This window comes from Magnolia sinica, chromosome 7 (assembly GCF_029962835.1).
Source record: "Magnolia sinica isolate HGM2019 chromosome 7, MsV1, whole genome shotgun sequence".
Lineage (NCBI taxonomy): Eukaryota > Viridiplantae > Streptophyta > Magnoliopsida > Magnoliales > Magnoliaceae > Magnolia > Magnolia sinica.
Genome location: NC_080579.1, coordinates 39,007,722 through 39,016,820, shown reverse-complemented (window position 1 = coordinate 39,016,820; position 9,099 = coordinate 39,007,722). Strand labels below are relative to the sequence as shown.

Here is a 9,099-nt window from a genome sequence, read left to right as displayed (position 1 = left end):
TGTGCTTGTGAAATTGATAACATGTGTAACTTGATGTTAATGGAACCATTGAGTAGATCACTCACTACCACTCTAGGATGGTGTTTTAAAATACCAACAAGACCCTATCATAGATGCAGGTATTCTGTAGTCTGACGCACTGGAGGAGGCATTCGTGGACTCAGAGGAGGAGCTTTCATACTTATAAATGCTGGGATGACCGATATAGGACACCTTCGGACAGCCGATGGGATTTTAGGGCCAATACATTTTGAATTTTTTTGAAACCATACTTTTTCCTCAGCTTTCGTCCTGTACTCTGAACGAATATGGCTAGTTGTTATGTTAATTGGGATATTTTGATGCCTTTATTTTAGAGTATTTTGCACTGTCTAGTTTGATTTTACGTCTACTGTGATACCCGACTAAATGTACTGAATACTTGCATCTCATTAAAGCATAAGTAACACTCGAGACCTTAGGAGTCAAGTACAGCTCGAACCTCGAAGTTTGGGGTGTTACATAGAATGTTGTTCGACCGGCTCCCGTCAAATTATCTGGCTGATAGTTTCATGATAGATTACCATTCGAATAATCGGGAGTGAATGGAATTTGGTGACAAACCATTTCCTTTGTATTGATTTATTTCTTAGTGACAAGCCCGCACCTCTGAATTGATTGTTCATACTCGGTATTGGGTGATGACCCATACCATGTTGATGCCTTAATTTAGATCAATGGGACAATGGTGAGGAGCTGCCACATGCCGCAACGAGCCACGTAATATGCATAATGACTCATAATATAATAACGGTATCCTAGCTTTGCTAACCTGTTGTATGAACTGGGACTAATAACTACTTGGCTATCATGTATATCATAGGATAAGTTGCAATTTGGCGTTGCAGTAGCTTGTGAGGAAGTGTTGGCATTTAAGAAATAAACATTGAAGTCACTTGTGAGGGAGTGTTGAATTATAAGAAGCATGTATCATTTTATCATAAGATTAATATACTTACCAACTAAATTAGAAAATTGTTCGTTTGTTATGTCATCATTACTTGTGCTTGGTTGTGTTGATAACATGTGTAATTGCTTAGTATATGTGCGTTAAATGTAACATGCTTAAGTATATTACATATATGAATATGTATTTGTTGTATACCTGTTATTTCCTAGAATACCCCAAGTAACAATCTTAAGGGTATTTCTTCACTATGTTGGCATTTGACGCCTCCTATTTGATATATGCAGATAACTTAAAAATAAAACCAGTCGGTGGTGCGCTCGGGGTGCCCAATAGATCTCTAGCTTCTTCCCGATTGCTAGTTGTTCTTCTGTTCCTATTGAAATTATTGTGATTCGTATAATTCTCACATGGGTGACCACCACTTTTGGAACTGTAACTTTTGGGTGTTAGCCCTATATTTTCAAATTTTACTATCTCTACTTCTCTTTGGTTCTGCTAAGTTAAAATGTGTTTCTATGATTATTTGTGTGTGAAATGAATATGAATGTGAATCTGAATCAGGACACATGTACATTTTATTAAGTTAATACCCGAAAACTCGAGATCGGAGTCTATCTACTTGGGTGCTAATTTTCGGGGCATTATACAAAACCTATAAAAAATCTGATGGAATTTTCTAGAATCAGGGCTCTTCCTCTATTTTAAAGGGAAGATTTTCAAGAAATTCTTGAAGAAAATGCTAAACCCAAAGGAGTAGTCGTAGGAAAAAAAGAAGCCCTGCAAATGAGAAGCCTCTGCTGGTATGTATCAATTTAGTTCTTTATTTTTAATCCTAAAAATTTTATCTAACGGGCCCATATCTAAACACTAAGCGAAAGAGATCAATCCTACGATCATTGTTTCGATTTGTGAGTGAGTTTTGATGATAGAGATCGATTTTTGAACAAGTTTGTGTAGCAAGGACGGTTAACTATGTGAAATCCAATTGTCTTAGTCTAAGAAAATCCAAACCTATAAATCTTAAGGCTAAATCGTATTAGAGCCTCAAATCCTAAATTGAATTGACGAATAGATTCCCCACAACGATCTTTGAAGTTGTATAACAATAACAGCTTTTGTTGAAATCAATTTTGAACTACCAATTGACAAATAGATTCCAAATATTTCATATTTGATCTATCCTTTGATTTTATGAATTCGACTATGAGAAAAACTATTAGATGGATTGGACCCAACATTGTGATCAACGAGAATTATTAAATCCAATTGCAAAGAAGAATTCTAAATTTTTTGAAAAATCGGATTGTATAACAGAACCTATCCAACTTTGGTCGATCAATCGAAGTCAATGTTTGATCGATCAAATGAGTCAATTTTTTATCCATAGACCAAAAACCATAATTCATGATTCGTTTTAATTGATCGACATCGAGGTTCAATCAATCGAGGATAATCTCGATCAGTCTCGATCGATTGAGCATATTGACCAAAGTTGACCCTTTTTTTCCAGTGAGTAAATTAATTTAATCTGACCAAGCTAGGGTGATTTTTTTCTTTACACCTTTTCTTATTTATAATAAAAAAATATTTGAAAAAGTAAACTATGGCTCGTAGGACCACCTAATACACAAACTCTCTCATGACTCTAAACACTATCGTCTAAAGGCTCGAGTTTCTAGAGCAAGTGATTGTTTCACATGCATGGTATTAAAGAAGAAGGTTGTGTTCGATCCCATGAGCAACAAATATGCCTCCACAATATATTATGGGGAGGCCATTATTTATGGTGTGAGTGTCCCTCCTCTATTGTCCAATATGCTCACGTGCGGAGCTCCACAGTGCACATGCAAGGGAGCATTAAGGTTTCTTGATATACATTGACACACCTTCCTATAGCTTGAGCTTTTTGAGAAAGTGGTTCTTTGCCAACCATCCGTGATATGTTTCATTCCGGGGGCAGCGAAACCGAACGAAGTGTGCAATGAATTAGCCTGGAACCCATCTTTCCCTTCAACTATATAAAGCTGTGCCAAAGGTGGCCCCAACCATGGGGATGGTTAGCAATAATGATAATAATAATAATAAATGAAAAAATAAAGCTGATCCATTCTTACGTTCGATTAGATTGTTGCCTATCCCCTGATTTCAACACTGTGGCCTGTCAGTTGAGGGTGGGCCTAACTTTGAGCGGCTCCAAATGTCCAATAGGAAGACAAGGTTGCACGGCAAGTAGGTTGCATGGGATGGTTAGATTAATTTTCTTAAAATTAAGAGATATTGGACCGATTAATTAAGGGAAAGATAATAAAAGTAGCTTCTTCCATTGATTCTTGCTTCAAATACACAAACCAACAAATCCAAGTAGGTGGATCGAGTAGAAGAGGTGGTGGAGGATTTGAGTTGTTGGCTGTTACCCACTCTAAGAACCCAAATCAATTACTAAAACCCAAAACCTATACATGCCCGATGTCTTCAGCTACTAGTGATCACCAACATTTGATTAAAGTAGAGAAAGTAGGAGATCTCTTTCTTATTTTTTTTCTTTCATCAGACAGCATTTTCGGAAGTTGAAGGCAGGAGTGGCTGGACAAGGGAGGACTTGTGAGGGGCGGCCCGGTTCCCATGGTCGGAAACGGCAGATGGCAGTCGTGACGCAGCAGTTTCACTGGCAAGCTTTCGCTCCTCACTTTTACCCCAAAGAACCAAGTATAATCCAGCAATAATCAATACAGCGCCGATGATCCTGTGTAAGTGCACCGTCAACATCATTATCACGACCAACATCACCACCACCGTTTCAAAAAAGAAGAATATAAAGTAAAAGCAAAAGAAGAAAAAAAAAAGAAAAAAGTGACGATATTTTTGAATCTCTCAATGCACGAGTAGTGGTACTGGGCAGAAAGAAAAAGAAGAAGAAGAATGACTTTTACCCTCCCAAGTAGAACTGTTCGCCTAAAGCAATGGAGGCCATGATGGCGACAACCAGTGTCTGAACAGGTTGGTAGACTGCCACGAAGACAGGACCGCCCCTGTCGATGCACCATATCTGAACAGCGAAGGCTATCCCGGAAGCCACGAATCCCTGCAATCAGAAGAAGTCGACTGGGTCACATCGTTTCTTTGGGTTAGTTGGTCTCTATGTTAGTGGTTCCCCAATAACCATCCCAAAATGGACCCGGATGTCGGTACCATGTCCAGTCGCCTATTGTGCTGTGCCCCCATGCTTTTATCATGCACGTTGCTTTCCTAAATCCAACTCATGTATTATGAGTAAGAGCTATCAACATGGATCGTTGGAGCATCAAGAGGATCATCTGCTAACAAAAATCAGGACGATCCACTTGGGCCACACCTTATATATTCGGTTAGATGGGATACACCAAAGAAAAGAAAAGATTAAAAAAAAAGTAAAATGATGCCTAAAACCTCTAATTTCACCCTTTGTAGTCCAAATGAGTTTTGTACCAGGCTGATTTCTGTACGTTCCTTTCATCCCCGTGACTCCGACCTGGTGACCGGGTGTGATGATAGATACAGACCATGGCAACCACACGGGCAATCCGATGGCCGGTGTTTCATCCCCATTGTTCACTGTGATGTGGCTCACATGAGTTGGTGGATATGGTGATCTTTTCTCCCATGGCCTTACACGGAGGAGATTACGTGATGGATGGAGTGGGTTTAACATATACAGCATGGTGATGCCAGAAATCTTTGCCGTCCACCAGTATGTATGTTTAGAATGCAGGGATTGTATGCGATATATCATTCTTTATAAATTGTCACCACATACCAAGTTAATCAAGTCCACACGAAAATCCATCATATTTGAACATCCTCACCCGCTAAATGGGAAGGCGACTTAGCTGGGACATTGTATCCAGTGATGTGGGTGGGACCCTGACCATGGGGCCCACCTTGATATATGAGTAGTATATCTATGCCGTCTATCCGTTTTTCCATATAATTTTGTGGCACTGGGACAAAAATGAAGCAGATCCAAATCTCATTGAAACAGTGGTGAATAACTATTAAAAACTTGTTCTTGGCCAAAAAGGTTTTGGATCAAGCTGATATTTGAGTTTTATTTTCATGAAGGTCTGTGTGACCTTACCGACAAGTTGGATGGCAAATAAACATTACGTTGAACCATAGAGAGTTTGTAATGGTGGGCATTCAATAACAACTATATCCTGTGGTGTGGTCTACTAGAGATTTGTATCTTCATCATTTTTGGGCTTATTCACTGAAATGAGTTGGCAAAAAGGATAGACAGCATAGATATACAACATATCCATTGACGTGGCCCCATGGCATAGGATCCGGGTCGGAGCTAAGTGGTCCGCTTATGGGGCATCCACCGTACTGGATTGGGCCTCGATCAATGGGAGGGATCACTGGAACATGGGCTGTCGTTGCATGGTCGAATCATGATTTAGAAGAATCACAGGGAGTTTGCATAAAGAAATGGCTATAGGAACGTGGGGTCGTCGTTTTATAATGTTTACAGCAATCCCAATCATCATCTAGACATTTCCAATTGACCGCACCTTAGAGCCATTATGTAGAACAAATGCATCGGCAGGATATACTGTTGTTGGTTTGGGCATGCAGTTCTTGTATTTTAATCGCCTAACCATGGCATTGCTCTTCCTCCCATGTTTTTTCATCCCTACTCGTGTGGAGGGACTTGATCACGTTGCATCGGAATAATGTCCTCCGCAAGTGTTCAAGTATGTAGGACATCGGGGACATTGAAAAGGTGGGACCCAACATGAATATACGGGTTTTTTTTTTTTTAAATAAAAATAAAAAATAAAAAATAAATCAGGATGGAACAATATCAGGGCCACACGGCGTCCATTCAATCAAACTAGTTGGGAGTTGTGTGTTCTCATGCGGATTGGACTACTTGATTACTAGATCGGCCCGATTTCTTCGTCCACCGATCTTCTCGTCGGATCGCACCTTTTGCACGTCTAGTCATCATACTGACTTGATATGTTGGCATGCAGATGCAGGTTACACTGCTACAACCAGCTGCAAGGGATCGCTACCGAAAAAAGAAAAAAAAATTTGATCCGGTCGCAAGCTGCTCTTGATACTATATGCCAGTTTTAGATTAAGGTGTAGACATGATTAGGCAATCCAGACCATAGGTCTGTTTGGTCTCACAATGGATGGGACATGACCAAATCTTACGGACACCGTTTGCCTGCAACATAGAGCGAGGTGGGCCCACCGTAATTTTTCTGAGAAATCCACCCTGTTCATCTGTTTCGGCAGATCATGTTACTACATGGACCAAAAAAAAATGAGGAAGATTCAAAAATCAAGTGGGCTGCACGACAGGAAACGGTGAAGATTGAACGTCAACCATTGAAACATTTGCGGGGCTATAGAAGTATTGAATCATGCTCATATTTTTGTGTTATCAGTTCATCCCAGTAGGAATGAGTTTATGAACGGTATGAATGACATATAAACCTCGTGGTGGACCCCAAAGAGGTTTCAATGATAGGCATTCCCCTAATCACTTTTTCGGGTGGTGCCGCCCAGTTAAGTACTGGATCTGCCTCATTTTTTGGTTCATGTAATAACCTAATCTGGAAAGATGGATGGAAGGGGTGGATTTCTCACAAACATGACGGTGGACCACACCTAGTTTCCTGTTGGAGGCAATCCGCGTTAAAAAATCATCCAGTTCTTTTCAAATCATGTATTCGTGTGCTGCATATCATAACCATTGCCCACCCGCCTTCCCATGCACTAGTTACCTTTAGACAATCCATCTCAATAATCGTACTTCTATTTGGTCGGACACACTCTTCGTAGGTCTTTTTGGCTTTTGTTATTTAAAAAAAAAAAATAATAATAATAAAATAAAATTTAAAGACACTAAAAGAGTTAGTGGCATGAAATAGTGGATGGACATGATCGTTGGTCCGCAACGAATACTTGGGTCCAGCCGATTGCTGTGTCATTCGAACAGCAGTGGAAGAAGAGTGGACTGGATATAATGAACGGTGCAGATAGGTTCCATGAATGATATAGAAATTATTATTTTTTTAAAATGTCGAAATGCATGCAAAGGTAAGAAAGAAAAAGAAAAATAAGTACAAAATAATAATAAGAATAATAATAATTTAATAAAGAAAATAGAAAGAAATAGTAAAAAAATAGAAAGCAGGTGAAGTACCGCGTAAAGGATGGTGAACACCTCGCCACCCGAGTGAAAGGACCAAGCTTGGGGATCCCTCTCAAGGAAAGCAGCGATGGCGAGGAACTGTAAGACACCGAAGAAGCAGGTGAAGGAGGTGACAGAGAGACGCGCTGGATATTTCTTGAGGACTGGTGCCTGCAAAACCAACCAGCCCGACCAGGAGAGACAGTGACCAATGAGGTAGATGCACCCCAAGGTCCAACTCTTTTCCTTTGCATCCCCCAACAACGGCACCTGTTGCTGCTGCCAATGCCTTGTTAGGTTCAGGTTTAGGGAAGCTTGCCTAAAAATGACAGGCCCTTTGTAAAGGGTTATGACCATAGCCCCGCATACACATGCCACTGTCCCCACAACCTTCGCTATTCCGTCCTTTCTTCTTATGCGAACTTGCTCTATCCTGCATCATCACCCGCGAAAGTGGAGAATCTTGTATTTAAAAATAAAAATAAAAAATAAAATCAAGTTAACGATCTCATTCTTTTCTACTTGTTAAAGGGCTTTTTCTTGTCATCGAATATTATTGTATCAAATGCATACAGCAAAATAGGTCACCATCCAACCAATACGTTTCGAGTAAAAAGTTTATATCTCAACGTATATCCGTTTTATTTCTCTCTCTCTCTCTCTCTCTCTCTCTCTCTTAAAACGATGGAATGGCTGTAGAAATCTTGCCTAAGAGCAGCAGCCATGAGAAAGGTTATGGCCGGGACCGAGTTTTGTATAGCAGAGGCAAACGTAGGTGACGTATTCTCCAAACCCAGAAGGTAGAACCCTTGATTTGCTGTTATCCTATGAAAGAAAAGAGAAAAAAAAAAACGTTATTCCAAACCACGTCTCTGGTACAACTAGCATTGCAATCCCCCCTCTCTCATGCAGAGTGTTAAGCTTGAATCATACCCACAAAGTGCGAGGAGGAAGAACTGGATAGTGAAAGAAAGTGTGAGGGCCGGCCTTTCTTTCCTACAAGAAACAAAAGGGAATGGCGTAAGGAACAAATTCAGCTTATATATATATATATATATATAATTTTATCAGGAAGGAGATGAGAAGAAGCTGAGCCTACTTTTCGAGGAAAAACGCAAAGGGGGCAAGCAGAAGCAAAGCAATGATGTTCCTGTAGACAGGGAACACTACTTTGCTTATTCCCATATTAAGAGCAGCTCTCGAAACGACATGGAAACCGGCGTATCCAAACTGCAAGGCCAGCATGGCCAAGTGCAGCTTGGCCCGCTCCGGCATCTCACATGTCCTTTTGGCCGAGGATGGCGTAAGATCAGCCATTGCAGCACGACCCTCACCAAAGACACACACACACAGAGAGAGAGAGAGAGAGAGAGAGAGAGAGAGAGAGAAGAATGGTGGAAATGGGAAGAGATCGGGGGTGTAAATATAAGCCGAGAGGAAGAAGAGGCGTGTGAGAGATAATGCACAGGCGACCCCACCAGCAGCCCTCAAAAGACGTTGTGTCGAACTGTTGTTAATTTCTTTAATTTCTTTTCATTTTTCTTACTTTGTGGGCTGTCTCCCACGATCTCTCTCTCTCTCTCTCTCTCTCAGTGACAAGACAAGCACAGCGCACTAGTTCGCTCGAGGGCCTCGCCCAGTTTCTGTTTGGCGCCATGCCATTAATGATGATAATTGAGGTGGACAGAGTCGCCATCGATAGATAGCGCGCACGAGGGGGGAGGGTACCCCATGCGTCCCCATTCCCCATCAACACCTGACCCCTCCACTGCGACCCTTCTCATTGTGTCCTCCCTTTTCTCGCCCTCCTTCCAACACACGGAATCCCATTTCCCTCTCCCCTTCTACCCTCCCACCCTTTTCACCGTTCTCATCTTCACTGTTTTCTTTTTTCCTTTTTCTATGTTTACTCGGGGCTGGATTGATTTTTTCATCTCATAGGTAAATTATCTTGTAAATGGGT

General features: G+C 41.0%; 1 protein-coding gene and 1 long non-coding RNA gene across 2 annotated transcripts; both read right to left on the bottom strand.

Annotated features, from left to right (window-relative positions):
- Positions 1 to 3,461: 3,461 nt before the first annotated feature.
- On the bottom strand, positions 3,462 to 8,502 carry LOC131251298 (protein WALLS ARE THIN 1). Its single transcript, XM_058251935.1, has 6 exons — positions 8,236 to 8,502; positions 8,070 to 8,132; positions 7,845 to 7,961; positions 7,149 to 7,569; positions 3,880 to 4,031; positions 3,462 to 3,692 (listed from the first exon to the last, which is right to left on the bottom strand). Exons 1-6 carry the CDS (start codon positions 8,451 to 8,453, stop codon positions 3,497 to 3,499), a joined length of 1,167 nt encoding a protein of 388 aa, XP_058107918.1. The 5' UTR covers positions 8,454 to 8,502; the 3' UTR covers positions 3,462 to 3,496.
- LOC131251299 (uncharacterized) lies at positions 5,755 to 6,800 on the bottom strand. Its single transcript, XR_009173726.1, has 2 exons — positions 6,055 to 6,800; positions 5,755 to 6,002 (listed from the first exon to the last, which is right to left on the bottom strand). It is a non-coding gene; the product is annotated as an uncharacterized LOC131251299 (long non-coding RNA).
- Positions 8,503 to 9,099: the final 597 nt, after the last annotated feature.